The 16,535-nt window shown below is 46.2% G+C and overlaps 1 protein-coding gene across 5 annotated transcripts in view; it reads left to right on the plus strand.

Moving 5' to 3' along the window:
- The window catches only part of LOC139405498 (anion exchange protein 3-like), a 108,381-nt gene that overhangs the window by 57,818 nt on the left and 34,028 nt on the right, over positions 1-16,535 (plus strand). For 4 of the 5 annotated variants that reach the window (XM_071147868.1, XM_071147867.1, XM_071147871.1 and 1 more), the window contains one exon: positions 12,988-13,133. In XM_071147868.1, coding sequence (XP_071003969.1) covers positions 12,988-13,133 — 146 coding nt within the window. Of the gene's footprint in view, positions 1-3,367; positions 4,352-12,987; positions 13,134-16,535 lie in introns of those variants that run through there. The other variant, XM_071147869.1, reaches the window with a different exon arrangement.

Genomic DNA, 16,535 nt, shown 5'->3' on the forward strand with positions numbered 1-16,535 from the left:
CATCTAGACACCATTGTCCTAGAGGACACAAAAAACTATACATACCTCGACCTAAACATCAGCGCCACAGGTAACTTCCACAAAGCTGTGAATGATCTGAAAGACAAGGCAAGAAGGGCTTTCTACGCCATCAAAAGGAACATAAAATTCAACATACCAATTAGGATTTGGCTAAAAATACTTGAATCAGTTATAGAACCCATTGCCCTTGATGGTTGGGAGGTCTGGATTCCGCTGACCAACCAAGAATTCACAAAATGGGACAAACACCAAATTGAGACGCTACATGCAGAATTCCGCAAAAATATCCTCAGTTTTCAATGTAAAACACCAAATAATGCATGCAGAGCAGAATTAGGCCGATACCCGCTAATTATCAAAATCCAGAAATGAGACGTTAAATTCTACAACCACCTAAAAGGAAGCGATTCCCAAACCTTCCACATACAGAGATATTAACCTGAAGAAGAGTCCCCTAAACAAGCTGGTCCTGGGGCTCTGTTCACAAACACAAACAGACCCCACAGAGCACCAGGACAGCAACACAATTAGCCCCAACCAAATCATGAGAAAACAAAAAGATAATTACTTGACACATTGGAAAGAATTAACAAAAACATTTGCAAACTATAATATTTGACCCTTAACAGAGAGTACCCAGTGGCAGAATACCTGACCACTTTGACTGAGAGAGAAACAGACCGGAGAGAGAGAGGGATGCAGAGCAGAGAGAGAGAGAGAGAGGGATGCAGAGCAGAGAGAGAGAGAGAGAGGGATGCAGAGCAGAGAGAGAGAGAGAGAGAGAGAGAGAGAGAGAGAGAGAGAGAGAGAGAGAGAGAGAGAGAGAGAGAGAGAGAGAGAGAGAGAGAGAGAGAGAGAGAGAGAGAGAGAGAGAGAGAGAGAGAGAGAGAGAGAGAGAGAGAGAGAGAGAGAGAGAGAGAGAGAGAGAGAGAGAGAGAGAGAGAGAGAGAGAGAGAGAGAGAGAGAGAGAGAGAGAGAGAGAGAGAGATACAGATCGGAGAGGGAGAGGGATACAGATCGGAGAGGGAGAGAGATACAGATCAGAGAGGGAGAGGGAGAGGGAGAGAGATACAGATCAGAGAGGGAGAGGGAGAGGGAGAGAGATACAGATCAGAGAGGGAGAGGGAGAGAGATACAGATCAGAGAGGGAGAGGGAGAGGGAGAGAGATACAGATCAGAGAGGGAGAGGGAGAGGGATACAGATCAGAGAGGGAGAGGGATACAGATCAGAGAGGGAGAGGGAGAGGGAGAGAGATACAGATCAGAGAGGGAGAGGGAGAGGGAGAGAGATACAGATCAGAGAGGGAGAGGGAGAGGGAGAGAGATACAGATCAGAGAGGGAGAGGGAGAGGGAGAGAGATACAGATCAGAGAGGGAGAGGGAGAGGGAGAGAGATACAGATCAGAGAGGGAGAGGGAGAGGGAGAGGGATACAGATCAGAGAGGGAGAGGGAGAGAGATACAGATCAGAGAGGGAGAGGGAGAGAGATACAGATCAGAGAGGGAGAGGGAGAGAGATACAGATCAGAGAGGGAGAGGGAGAGGGAGAGAGATACAGATCAGAGAGGGAGAGAGAGAAACAGACAAGAGAGAGAGCGAGAGAGAGGTAAACATACAGATCAGAGAGAGAGAAACATACAGATCAGAGAGAGAGAGACATACAGATCAGAGAGAGAGAGAGAGAAACAGACAGAGAGAGAGAAACATACAAATCAGAGTGAGAGAGAGAAACAGACCAGAGAGGGAGAGAGAGAGAGAGACATACAGATCAGAGAGAGCGAGAGAAACAGAACAGAGGGAGAGAGAGAGGGATGCAGAGCAGAGAGAGAAAATACTTGAATCAGTATCATGTTTATTGTATTTTTATTGTTTATTTCTTTGTTTTTTTCATTTTTATTTATTATCTATTTCACTTGCTCTGACAATGTAAATGTTCCCATGCCAGTAAAGCCCTTTGAATTGAAATTGAATTGAGAGCGAGAAAATGAGAAAGAAAGAGGGAGAATATATTTGATTGCATTCTCCAGGCCATCAACACCTTTTGAATGTATTTTAATTGGGAGAAAGAGAGGGAGAGAGGATGGACCATTTTGGCAAATAGATGGGCAGCACTCTCTGGTCTATCCCATGATCCTGCGGCAATAATTAACACGAGATCAGTGGTCGATTCTCCTTGACAGCGACCCTGCCCCAGGCTCTTCCTGCTTTTATCCACCCAGCATGGGAATCATTGACCGGCCGCTCAGACTAGATTAAAATAGAACCAGAAACAGACAAGCTATCAGATGGGACAGACAGAAAGATTTCAGGCTATACCGCATATATCCATTAGCTCATGTATTTTCCACCTCTTCCACTTCGATGAGTACATATTGTAATTCAGTCACAGCACACAGAAGTGTATTTATCATGCAGGATGATAGTATAATGTGGTACTGTTTGATGGTTTGATGTTTCGTGATGGTTAACTGACATTATGTAAGCCATAGAATAGATTTTTTTTAACAGGACATAACTTTCATTAATTACTATTCCAAACAAATTTAACTTCTCCGCGTGACCATTGACTTGTTTGACTTGTTCAGCAGAGTCTTGTCACAGTAAAACGTCCAGTATAGTACTGCAGTTTAATCTAGATGCAGCAGTCATGACAACCGTTTCAAATGTTGACAGAGGTTTGCCCTGTCTTGCCCGAGGCACTGTGAGTTCCATTGCCCCACTGAGAGTGTACTTGTTCATTCACTGTGAGTAACATGGCTGATGTGGGCTACCAATGGCTGATGTTGGCTACCAGCGACCATGCTTGACACAATGCTGTGGAGCAGGCTTGCATTGAAGCATAATCAACATGTGCTTATGTTCAGAATGCCTCTAAGCAAGTGAAACGCGCACACACACATACACATTCGCACACACACACACACACACACTGTAAACACAGGTTTGAGGAAAGGTCAGCGTTCAACTCAGGTACCCTTTGCGGGCGAAGGATGACAGGACATTAGAAGTAATCATCGTTTCCATGGAGACAGTGCTGGAGACAGGCTCTTGCTCCTAACCAGAGTTCCATTCTGTACAGATGCAGTATGACTACAGTTTTTCTGTCTCTGTGTCTGTGATAGGGTATAATGCATTTTTCAGTTGTTTGGATGTTTTCTGAGAGAGGAAGAGAGCTTTCACTTCCATGTTTTTTTCTTGAGCCTCTGATTTAGCCTTGACTGTGCTCCTGCTGCCTGCCCTGGCTGTGACAGGGTGCCATGGAAACCAAAACTGGGGTGCGTCACCCCACCCGCATGCCCCGCCTCATCCCAGCATCTATCCCAGGATCAATGGATGGCCCACACCACGGAAACTGGTGAATTAGCCCAATAGATTAGAGGAAGGTCTGAAAACAAGTGCTGCAGTTTGTATCAATACTTATTTTTGGAATGACAGCTTGAGCCAGTCTGCTGCTGAATCGTGCCCAGCCGAAATCTACTAGAGAAACCACTACTACCTCTGTCTATGCCACTGAGAGGACAGCAGCAGTGTGACATTTCTCTTCCACCTTTGTGTTTGATTGGGACGCTAAGAAGAAGATAAATATCTGCTTTTAGTAGTCTTTTTTTGTCAGCTTTTTAAAAAATCCCAAACCGTTATCTAGAGTGGACTTCCAGTGACAGCAGATACTTCATACGAGGACCTATTTATAGTAGTCTGCAGATTGGATGTAGCCTTTTGGTAACCAGCAGCCACTACTTCAGCTTGGCTTGTGCTGGAGCTTCTGTTCCTGACGAATATCAACCCCATCAAAACACAGAACCGCTCTCTGGTTCCGTGAGGCTCAGGCTTGGCTAACAGCTAACACCAACAAACGGTGAGGAGCTGCAGGTGAGAGAACGTCAGAACCCTGGATGAGCAGGGCGCCCACCCGGAGTGGGGTGGGGAAGAGGCACCGCAGACACCGTCACAGACCCAGGAGATGACAGACCCCATGGGGCAGGAGAACCAGGGACCACCAGCCCACTGTCCAGAGGTGGTGGTGGTGGGGGAAAAACACCCAAAAACCAAGACGACCACCAACATTCACACACCAGGGACCTTGGGCACCCCACACCAGCGCCCCTCTGTGAACCACCGGCACAACGAGGGAGCAGAGGTTGTGCACCGCGCCTCTCAGTTCAACATGGAGGGCTTGGAGGACTTTGAGGAGTTTGTGTTGAATTTTGACGATTATGACCTGCTTGAATCCATCCATGACCACCTGGGGTCCCCTGAGGACGCAGTCCCCCTGGAGCCCGACCATGACCAGCTGGGATCCCCTGAGAACCCAGAACCCTTGGGACCCATCAGTAAGTACCAGCCCCCCCCCCCCCCCCCCCCCCCCCCCCCATGTGGCCATGGAAGAATGGGAAACTTAGCATTACGTTGATCTTCATTTAGGCTAGGGTAACTGTATAAGGAAATGACAATCATACATACATTATGTTGCTGCTAGTTCCTCTGCTAGTTCCTCTGCTAGTTACTCTGCTAGTTACTCTGGCAGAGTTCTATAAAATGTGACTGTATGATTTAATCACGAATGAGGAGTCAGTGTGTGATAACCTTTTTTGTTTGGTATACTGTTTCCAGAATAGGTTCTTATTTATCAATATTAGAACGTTTTATTCTCAGATGCATGGGTCTCATTCAAGTATGTCTGATGTAAAGTGTAACTGTTGATATATCTAGTTACTATTTGCTTAATTGTTTTGTTTTTTCATTGACATACACTGGATTTTTGGAAACACATTATTGCAGCATTTCCCAAACTCTGTCCTCGGTACACCAAGGGTTACACGTTTAGTCGTGTGTCCCCCCCCCCCAACACTACACAGCTGATTCAAATGATCAAAGCTTGATGATTAGGTGATTCTTTTTAATCAGCTGTGTAGTGCTCGGGCAGAATGTGCAGCCCTTGGGATCCCGATAACCACTTTGGGGAAACCCTGTATTATTGGTACACTTAATTGTTTCCCTTGGCTATAAACACTGTATCTCTGTTTACAGACGTGCGTCATCATTCCCATTCACTAATGTACTTCAGAGCAACTCCAGCATTCCAGTAATATTACATAGCTGTTTCCGTACTAACGAGTGTGAGTCTGACGTGATGGAATAGCACTCTGCCCTTTTGGTGGAAAGCCCTGACATTGGCGATTGATTGGGGAGAATTCAGAGTTGTTTTCATTGATTTGAATGTAGAAACAAACACAAGCTAATTAATGCCAATGCTTGGTTGGCCTGGCAATGGTGGTGTGGAAATCAAAGCTCTCTCAAGTCCTGGGTCATGGGTGAATTGGCACCCTCTCTACCTCTCACTGTTCCCTGCTAACCTATTGATCGTTTGGCCCTGGGGGGCCTCTCCACTTACTGGACTGGAAAGATATCCCATTGACAAACTGTACGGCTCTTTTTCTGACTACCTTTGGATTGGGACACACTGGTATTCTGCAGTAGTGCAATGAGGGATAGCTAGGTGCTGGTCACGATGGCATTGTAGCAAAGAGGAGGCTGTTGGGAGGAGCTATACGAGGATCGGCTCATTGTAATGGCTGGAATGTAATTCATGTAAAGGTATTAAACACATCAAACATATGGAAACCACATGTTTGACTCCGTTCCAATAATTCCAATTCATGCATTACAATGAGCCCTTCCTCATAGCTCCTCCCACCAGCTTCCTCTGATGTAGCGCTGCTGTACAACGATGGATAGAATGGACATGAAGGACAAGCTCCTAAAGATCTCCTCAGCGAGAGAGACAGAGACAGAAAAAGAGAGAGAGAGAGAGGAGGCGGGGAAACAGGACAGAGAGAGGAGGGGCCGGGGAAACAGGACAGAGAGAGGAGGGGCCGGGGAAACAGGAAAGAGAGAGGGGGGGACAGGACCGGTAGAGAGAGAGAGAGAGGGGGGGCCGGGGAAACAGGACAGAGAGAGGAGGGGGACAGGACCGGTAGAGAGAGAGGAGGGGGGGGCACAGGACAATTTGGCTTGAGGGTCTGCTATACAAATTCATGAAAGCGTTGTTGGGGGAGGGGGGGGAGCATATGACATTATAAAATCTATGTACTCAAACAACAAGTGTGCAGTTAAAATTGGCAATAAACACACAGATGTCTTTCCTCAGGGCCATGAGATGAAACAGGGATGTAGCTTGAGCCCCACCCTCCTCAACATGTATATCAATGAATTGGCAAGGGCTAATTAACTGGAACAGTCTGCAGCCCCCAGCCTCACCCTACTGGAAAGGCCGGGTGTCTAGTGTTTGCAGATTATCTCCTGCTACTGAGGGCCTACAGCATCATCTAGATCTTCTGCATAGATTCTGCACAGACTTGAGCCATGACAGTGAATCTCAGTAACACAAAAATAATGCTGTTCCAAAAAAATCTAGACACAGTTGCCCTACAGCACACAAGAATTAAACCTACCTCAGCCTAAACATTGAAACCACACGTAACTTTCTCAAGGTCGTGATCGATCTAAGAAACAAGGCAAGATGGGCGGGCCTTCTATACCATCAAAAGGAACATAAAACTCAACACCCCAATTAAATCCTTGACTATGTACAGACTCGGTCAGAATAGTATTGCTATTGAGAAAGGCTGCTATAGGCATGCCTGGCTCTAGAGAGGACAGGCTATGTGCCCACGGCCACAAAATTAGGTGGAAACTGAGTTTCTTTTTATTATTTGAATTTTTTCTCCCAATTTCGTGGTATCCAATTGGTAGTTCGCCTCTCCCGTACGGAATCGGGAGAGGCAAAGCTCGAGAGCCGTGTGTCCTCCGAAGCACAACCCAGCCAAGCCGCACTGCTTCTTGAGACCATGCCTGCATAACCCGGAAGCCAGCCGCACCAATGTGTCAGAGGAAACACAGTACACCTGGCGACCGTGTCAGCATGCATTGCGCGCGGCCCACCACAGGAGTCGCTAGAGCGCGATGGGACAAGAACATCCCTGCCAGCCAAACCCTCCCCTAACCCGGACTTCGCTGGGCCAATTGTGCGCCGCTCCATGGGTCTCCCAGTTACCGCCGGCTGCGACAGAGCCTGGACTCAAACCCAGAATCTCTAGTGGCACAGTTAACACCGGGATTGAGCTACATTTCTTAACCTCTTGCCAAATGTATGACCACATTAGAGAGACACATTTCCCACAGTTCACACAGACCCACAAATCATTTGAAAACAAATCAAACATTCCTAAACTCCCGTGTCTGTTGTAAATACCGCAGTGTGCCGTCACAGCAGCACGATGTGTGGCCCGTTGCCATGACAAAAGAGCAACCAGAGGAGCACAAACAACATTGTTAATACAACCTACATTCTGTTTATTTATGGTCCCTTTCATACTTCAACTACTTGCACATTGTCACAACGCTGTACATTAGACAATTATATAACATTTGAAATGTCTATATTATTTAAAAACTTTTGTGAGTGTGATGTTTACTGATCATTTTTTATTGTTTATTTCCCTTCTTGTTTGTCTATTCCATTTGCTTTGGTATTGTAAACATATTTTTCCCATGCCAATAAATCCCTTTTGAATTGAATTATGCAAGAGGGAGAGAGACAGAGGATGTATAATCTAATTGCTGGCTCTGTATAGATGAGCCATACTGTTTATACGTTACACCTTCCATAGGGTACGTATAGGGGTTACCTTAGGGACACAACCAGCCCCAGGGATTTTTATTTATTTAAGTAGGCAAGTCAGTTACAAACAAATTCTTGTTTATAAGGACAGGCTACTCCTTCCTCTGTCAGAGAATTGAACCCCAGTCTCCCACGTGACACACAGGGACACACAACACTATACTAAAGAGGAGAAGGTGATGATGATGATGAGTTGATGATTGATTAATATCTACATTTTCCCAATTGGAAAAGTCACAAAGTCACTCTGTCATCAGGAATTGACGATATGCTACATGTATAAACCACATCATACGCATTTGTGCAATACTTCTACACTGTTGATGAAAGGCAATAGAGGGGCTACAACGAGACCTGTGGTAGAATACAGAATGAATGAACATGACTTCCTCACTAAGGGGCGATAGAAGATTCACAGGAGAAGAGACCAGCTATATGGGGTGCTACGTTGGAGAGACTATGCCAAGGAAGTGGGGTGTCCATTTCCACTACTGTGTTAATCTGAATCAAAGCTGTTCCATTCAGACTGGTAATTGTAGAATCGAAGGGGCAGACGGGGAAAAGTGGCGTTCTCAAGGGCATATTCAGTGGAACAAAGAGGGTATGGGAAGGACCGAGCGAGAGAAGTGCTTTTATAGAGGGTATGGGAAGGACCGAGTGAAAGAAGTGCTTTTATAGAGGGTTTAGAAGGTCAGAGAGACCAGATTGAGCCTACAGACAGGACAATAGGGACTACTGAAGGACACAGAGACCAGATTGAGCCTGCAGACAGGACAATAGGGACTACTGAAGGACACAGAGACCAGATTGAGCCTGCAGACAGGACAATATAAACTCCTGAAGGACACAGAGACCAGATTGAGCCTGCAGACAGGACAATAGGGACTACTGAAGGACACAGAGACCAGATTGAGCCTACAGACAGGACAATAGGGACTACTGAAGGACACAGTGACCAGATTGAGCCTACAGACAGGACAATAGGGACTACTGAAGGACACAGAGACCAGATTGAGCCTGCAGACAGGACAATAGGGACTACTGAAGGACACAGAGACCAGATTGAGCCTGCAGACAGGACAATAGAAACTCCTGAAGGACACAGAGACCAGATTGAGCCTGCAGACAGGACAATAGGGACTACTGAAGGACACAGTGACCAGATTGAGCCTACAGACAGGACAATAGGGACTACTGAAGGACACAGTGACCAGATTGAGCCTACAGACAGGACAATAGGGACTACTGAAGGACACAGTGACCAGATTGAGCCTGCAGACAGGACAATAGGGACTACTGAACGACACAGAGACCAGATTGAGCCTACAGACAGGACAATAGGGACTACTGAAGGACACAGTGACCAGATTGAGTCTACAGACAGGACAATAGGGACTACTGAAGGACACAGAGACCAGATTGAGCCTGCAGACAGGACAATAGAATCTCCTGAAGGACACAGAGACCAGATTGAGCCTGCAGACAGGACAATAAGGACTACTGAAGGACACAGTGACCAGATTGAGCCTGCAGACAGGACAATAGAATCTCCTGAAGGACACAGAGACCAGATTGAGCCTGCAGACAGGACAATAGGGACTCCTGAAGGACACATAGACCAGATTGAGCCTGCAGACAGGACAATAGGGACTACTGAAGGACACAGAGACCAGATTGAGCCTGCAGACAGGACAATAGGGACTACTGAAGGACACAGAGACCAGATTGAGCCTGCAGACAGGACAATAGGGACTACTGAAGGACACAGAGACCAGATTGAGCCTGCAGACAGGACAATAGAATCTCCTGAAGGACACAGAGACCAGATTGAGCCTGCAGACAGGACAATAAGGACTACTGAAGGACACAGTGACCAGATTGAGCCTGCAGACAGGACAATAGAATCTCCTGAAGGACACAGAGACCAGATTGAGCCTGCAGACAGGACAATAGTGACTCCTGAAAGACACAGAGACCAGATTGAGCCTGCAGACAGGACAATAGGGACTACTGAAGGACACAGAGACCAGAATGAGCCTGCAGACAGGACAATAGGGACTACTGAAGGACACAGAGACCAGATTGAGCCTGCAGACAGGACAATAGGGACTACTGAAGGACACAGAGACCAGATTGAGCCTGCAGACAGGACAATAGAAACTCCTGAAGGACACAGAGACCAGATTGAGCCTGCAGACAGGACAATAGGGACTACTGAAGGACACAGTGACCAGATTGAGCCTACAGACAGGACAATAGGGACTACTGAAGGACACAGTGACCAGATTGAGCCTACAGACAGGACAATAGGGACTACTGAAGGACACAGTGACCAGATTGAGCCTGCAGACAGGACAATAGGGACTACTGAACGACACAGAGACCAGATTGAGCCTACAGACAGGACAATAGGGACTACTGAAGGACACAGTGACCAGATTGAGTCTACAGACAGGACAATAGGGACTACTGAAAGACACAGAGACCAGATTGAGCCTGCAGACAGGACAATAGAATCTCCTGAAGGACACAGAGACCAGATTGAGCCTGCAGACAGGACAATAAGGACTACTGAAGGACACAGTGACCAGATTGAGCCTGCAGACAGGACAATAGAATCTCCTGAAGGACACAGAGACCAGATTGAGCCTGCAGACAGGACAATAGGGACTCCTGAAGGACACAGAGACCAGATTGAGCCTGCAGACAGGACAATAGGGACTACTGAAGGACACAGAGACCAGATTGAGCCTGCAGACAGGACAATAGGGACTACTGAAGGACACAGAGACCAGATTGAGCCTGCAGACAGGACAATAGAATCTCCTGAAGGACACAGAGACCAGATTGAGCCTGCAGACAGGACAATAAGGACTACTGAAGGACACAGTGACCAGATTGAGCCTGCAGACAGGACAATAGAATCTCCTGAAGGACACAGAGACCAGATTGAGCCTGCAGACAGGACAATAGTGACTCCTGAAAGACACAGAGACCAGATTGAGCCTGCAGACAGGACAATAGGGACTACTGAAGGACACAGAGACCAGAATGAGCCTGCAGACAGGACAATAGGGACTACTGAAGGACACAGAGACCAGATTGAGCCTGTAGACAGGACAATAGGGACTACTGAAGGACACAGAGACCAGACTGAGCCTACAGACAGGACAATAGAAACTCCTGAAGGACACAGAGACCAGATTGAGCCTACAGACAGGACAATAGAATCTCCTGAAGGACACAGAGACCAGATTGAGCCTGCAGACAGGACAATAGAATCTCCTGAAGGACACATAGACCAGATTGAGCCTACAGACAGGACGATAGGGACTACTGAAGGACACGGGCGATACATTGAGAAGTTATGATGATGACTTGAATTTACATTGACATGCATATTGTAGAGACATTAACCCACCAGCTATCGGCCTCGTCAAGGACTTCTTGGCGTTCGCCGCTAAATTGTTGGATTGAAAAGCTATACGGAGCTCCCCTGAAGGAAGTGGGTAGTGTAGCGACCTTAACCCAACACATAGTGTCCTTGTCGAGAGGTTTGGATAAGGTATTAGGTTGACAGTCGCAGGCCCTGGGTTCAAGTCCCAGTTGTGGTGACACCCTGAATTTGCTACAATATATTATCCCATTATGAAGTCACAACAATGGCTTCTTATTATGATTAACCGGTGAGACAAGTGTACTGTGAAATGGCATCTGTCAAAAGAATGTGTGTTGTGTTGTTTTCAAGCGAATGCATTTTACGAGCAGCAGAAGAACGTGTACTTAGCTAGCAAAGCTCAGGGCGAGTCCAGCCAAAGGACGTCTCTTCCAGGTCAATACCGACTTCTCCCTGGGAGCACTCCCAGACCTGTCAGCATAGAGCCTTTTTTATTATGAATATATTGTCTGAACAGAACCACACAAAGAAGAATGGAAGGATGGAGGGATGAACTTTGGGTCAGAGGGATGGAGGATGAGAAAGGGAACATTGTTTCTGGCCCTCTCTGTGGTGGGTGTGTCTAGAACACAACACCAAGCAGCTGAGGCCTAGAGGTGGTCTGGTCTTCTCCCCAGATTGTCTGCAAAACCAGCCCTCTGATTGGCAATGCACCTATCATCTACACAAAGCTGTGAGTGAGCTCCCACCCCCATTCCCCAGGGAGATGACACAGCCCACGGTCGAGCATCTGAATACACACAAGGATTCATACACATACACACACACTCACACACCTGGCTAGCCTTTTCCCCCCAAAAGGGGAAAAGAGGGCCTTGTTCCACCCCCTATAGCCTCACCAGGCCCTCTTCCTTGTTCCACCCCCTATAGCCTCACCAGGCCCTCTTCCTTGTTCCACCCCCTATAGCCTCACCAGGCCCTCTTCCTCGTTCCACCCCCTATAGCCTCACCAGGCCCTCTTCCTTGTTCCACCCCCTATAGCCTCACCAGGCCCTCTTCCTTGTTCCACCCCCTATAGCCTCACCAGGCCCTCTTCCTTGTTCCACCCCCTATAGCCTCACCAGGCCCTCTTCCTCGTTCCACCCCCTATAGCCTCACCAGGCCCTCTTCCTTGTTCCACCCCCTATAGCCTCACCAGGCCCTCTTCCTTGTTCCACCCCCTATAGCCTCACCAGGCCATCTTCTTTGTTCCACCCCCTATAGCCTCACCAGGCCCTCTCCCTTGTTCCACCCCCTATAGCCTCACCAGGCCCTCTCCCCCTACATGCTCGCTATGGTCCCTGTCCTGATGAGTAGATAATGCCATTTACGCAAAATTCTATAAAATATAGTTTGTGGCCTGAAGAGCTTTAAAATTTAATAAGGATTTTTTAGCTTCTACAGGTCTGTTGTGGACGAAGAACCACCCAAAATAAGCACCCCTGTGCGTTACCCTAGCTGTGCACAGAACCTCAGTTACCTCATGTACCTGCTGCTTCCCCTTATTTCCATGTTCTCTTTATTTCCAACGGAAACTTTAATGAACATCTAAAATCTGATTTTTCTTATTGTCACAAGACATAGCACCGCCATAGAGAAAGTGCTCAGCCAGTCTTTGGCCCTAGTGCACACAGGTTGTATAACGCATTTGGCACAATGATTGTGCTAAAAAAAGAGAAAGATGGAGACGGTTCTGTTGTGCAGACAAATTAAAACAAATGTCAAATGTGTCCTACGTCAGTTGGACAACCTGAGTGTGTACTATCGTAGGCCTTTGAGTGAACACAGTCAACCTTTTCTGCAGCTGACCTCTGTGTCATTAACAATAGCTTCTGTTGTGGTGCTTTAAGGTCACCGATTCGAGGACAACCCTGGGATGAGGCGTCATCTGGTGAAGAAGTCGTCTCGATGCCAGCTCACTCAGAACAGCAAAAGCTCTCTGCCCCAGTCCAGCCTGAAGAGGAAGAAGAGGGTGGCTGACAAGAAGACCCATGAGGTGAGACATCAGACTAGTTGTTGATTGGTTAATTGATAAATTGATTGATTGGATGTATAAGATAATTAATAACACACAATCTTCCTAGTATTTTTTTTTACTAAAGATTAAGCAGCTCTAAAGCCAGGGGACTTTACAGTAAGGACACGTGTTGCCAGAATCTCCTGTTGGAGTCATGACATAGGTCTAAGCCCTCAGTCATGACATAGGTCTAAGCCCTCAGTCATGACAGGTCTAAGCCCTCAGTCATGACATAGGTCTAAGCCCTCAGTCATGAGCTTAGGATATTTATTTTTAGACTGTATGAGAAGTAGGTGAAGTTATGGATAACTAGTTGTCTGTTTGGTACCTGTAGGTGAAGTTATTGATAACTAAATCAAATGTATTTATAAAGCCATTCTTACATCAGCTGATGTCACAATGTGCTGTACAGAAACCCAGCCTAAAAAATACCAAACAGCAAGCAATGCAGGTGTGGCTAGGAAAAACTCCCTGGAAAAGGCCAGAACCTAGAAAGAAACCTAGCCCCCCCGACACAAACTATTGCAGCATAAATACTGGAAGCTGAGACAGGAGGGGTCGGGAGACACTGTGGCCCTGTCCGATGATACCCCTGGACAGGGCCAAACAGGCAGGATATAACCCCACCCACTTTGCCAAAGCACAGCCCCCACACCACTAGAGGGATATATTCAACCACTAACTTACCATCCTGAGATAAGGCCGAGTATAGCCCACGAAGATCTCCCCCACAGCAAAACCCAAGGGGGGGCGCCAACCCGGACAGGAAGATCACGTCAGTGACTCAACCCACTCAAGTGACGCACCCCTCCTAGGGACGGGATGGAAGAGCACCAGTCAGCCATAGGGTTAGAGGCAGAGAATCCCAATGGAGAGAGGGGAACTGGCCAGGCAGAGACAGCAAGGGTGGTTCGTTGCTCCAGTGCCTTTCCGTTCACCTTCACACTCCTGGGCCAGACGACACTCAATCATAGGACCTACTGAAGTTATGTTGTCTGTTAGTTGTCTGTTTGGTACCGGTTTTTGAAGTCATGGATAACTAGTTGTCTGTTTGGTACCTGTAGGTGAAGTTATGGATAACTAGTTGTCTGTTTGGTACCTGTGGGTGAAGTTATGGATAACTAGTTGTCTGTTTGGTACCTGTAGGTGAAGTTATGGATAACTAGTTGTCTGTGTGATACCTGTAGGTGACGTTATGGATAACTAGTTGTCTGTTTGGTACCTGTAGGTGAAGTTATGGATAACTAGTTGTCTGTGTGATACCTGTAGGTGAAGTTATGGATAACTAGTTGTCTGTGTGGTACCTGTAGGTGAAGTTATGGATAACTAGTTGTCTGTGTAATACCTGCAGGTGAAGTTATGGATAACTAGTTGTCTGTTTGGTACCTGTAGGTGAAGTCATGGATAACTAGTTGTCTGTTTGGTACCTGTAGGTGAAGTTATGGATAACTAGTTGTCTGTGTGATACCTGTAGGTGAAGTTATGGATAACTAGTTGTCTGTTTGGTACCTGTGGGTGAAGTTATGGATAACTAGTTGTCTGTTTGGTACCTGTAGGTGAAGTCATGGATAACTAGTTGTCTGTGTGATACCTGCAGGTGAAGTTATGGATAACTAGTTGTCTGTTTGGTACCTGTAGGTGAAGTTATGGATAACTAGTTGTCTGTTTGGTACCTGTAGGTGAAGTTATGGATAACTAGTTGTCTGTTTGGTACCTGTGGGTGACGTTATGGATAACTAGTTGTCTGTTTGGTACCTGTAGGTGAAGTTATGGATAACTAGTTGTCTGTGTGATACCTGTAGGTGAAGTTATGGATAACTAGTTGTCTGTGTGGTACCTGTAGGTGAAGTTATGGATAACTAGTTGTCTGTGTAATACCTGCAGGTGAAGTTATGGATAACTAGTTGTCTGTTTGGTACCTGTAGGTGAAGTCATGGATAACTAGTTGTCTGTTTGGTACCTGTAGGTGAAGTTATGGATAACTAGTTGTCTGTGTGATACCTGTAGGTGAAGTTATGGATAACTAGTTGTCTGTTTGGTACCTGTGGGTGAAGTTATGGATAACTAGTTGTCTGTTTGGTACCTGTAGGTGAAGTCATGGATAACTAGTTGTCTGTGTGATACCTGCAGGTGAAGTTATGGATAACTAGTTGTCTGTTTGGTACCTGTAGGTGAAGTTATGGATAACTAGTTGTCTGTTTGGTACCGGTTTTTGAAGTTATGGATAACTAGTTGTCTGTGTGGTACCTGTAGGTGAAGTCATGGATAACTAGTTGTCTGTTTGGTACCTGTAGGTGAAGTTATGGATAACTAGTTGTCTGTGTGGTACCTGTAGGTGAAGTAATGGATAACTAGTTGTCTATTTGGTACCTGTAGGTGAAGTCATGGATAACTAGTTGTCTGTGTGGTACCTGTAGGTGAAGTTATGGATAACTAGTTGTCTGTGTGGTACCTGTAGGTGAAGTCATGGATAACTAGTTGTCTGTGTGGTACCTGCAGGTGAAGTTATGGATAACTAGTTGTCTGTTTGGTACCTGTAGGTGAAGTTATGGAAAACTAGTTGTCTGTTTGGTACCGGTTTTTGAAGTTATGGATAACTAGTTGTCTGTTTGGTACCTGTAGGTGAAGTTATGGATAACTAGTTGTCTGTTTGGTACCGGTTTTTGAAGTTATGGATAACTAGTTGTCTGTGTGGTACCTGTAGGTGAAGTCATGGATAACTAGTTGTCTGTTTGGTACCTGTAGGTGAAGTTATGGATAACTAGTTGTCTGTGTGGTACCTGTAGGTGAAGTCATGGATAACTAGTTGTCTGTTTGGTACCTGCAGGTGAAGTTATGGATAACTAGTTGTCTGTTTGGTACCTGTAGGTGAAGTTATGGATAACTAGTTGTCTGTGTGATACCTGTAGGTGAAGTTATGGATAACTAGTTGTCTGTGTGGTACCTGTAGGTGAAGTTATGGATAACTAGTTGTCTGTTTGGTACCTGTAGGTGAAGTTATGGATAACTAGTTGTCTGTTTGGTACCTGTAGGTTAAGTTATGGATAACTAGTTGTATGTGTGGTACCTGTAGGTGAAGTCATGGATAACTAGTTGTCTGTTTGGTACCTGTAGGTGAAGTCATGGATAACTAGTTGTCTGTGTGGTACCTGTAGGTGAAGTTATGGATAACTAGTTGTCTGTGTGGTACCTGTAGGTGAAGTCATGGATTACTAGTTGTCTGTGTGGTACCTGCAGGTGAAGTTATGGATAACTAGTTGTCTGTTTGGTACCGGTTTTTGAAGTTATGGATAACTAGTTGTCTGTTTGGTACCTGTAGGTGAAGTTATGGATAACTAGTTGTCTGTTTGGTACCAGTTTTTGAAGTTATGGATAACTAGT

The sequence above is a fragment of the Oncorhynchus clarkii genome, chromosome 3, assembly GCF_045791955.1.
Source record: "Oncorhynchus clarkii lewisi isolate Uvic-CL-2024 chromosome 3, UVic_Ocla_1.0, whole genome shotgun sequence".
Taxonomy (NCBI): domain Eukaryota; kingdom Metazoa; phylum Chordata; class Actinopteri; order Salmoniformes; family Salmonidae; genus Oncorhynchus; species Oncorhynchus clarkii.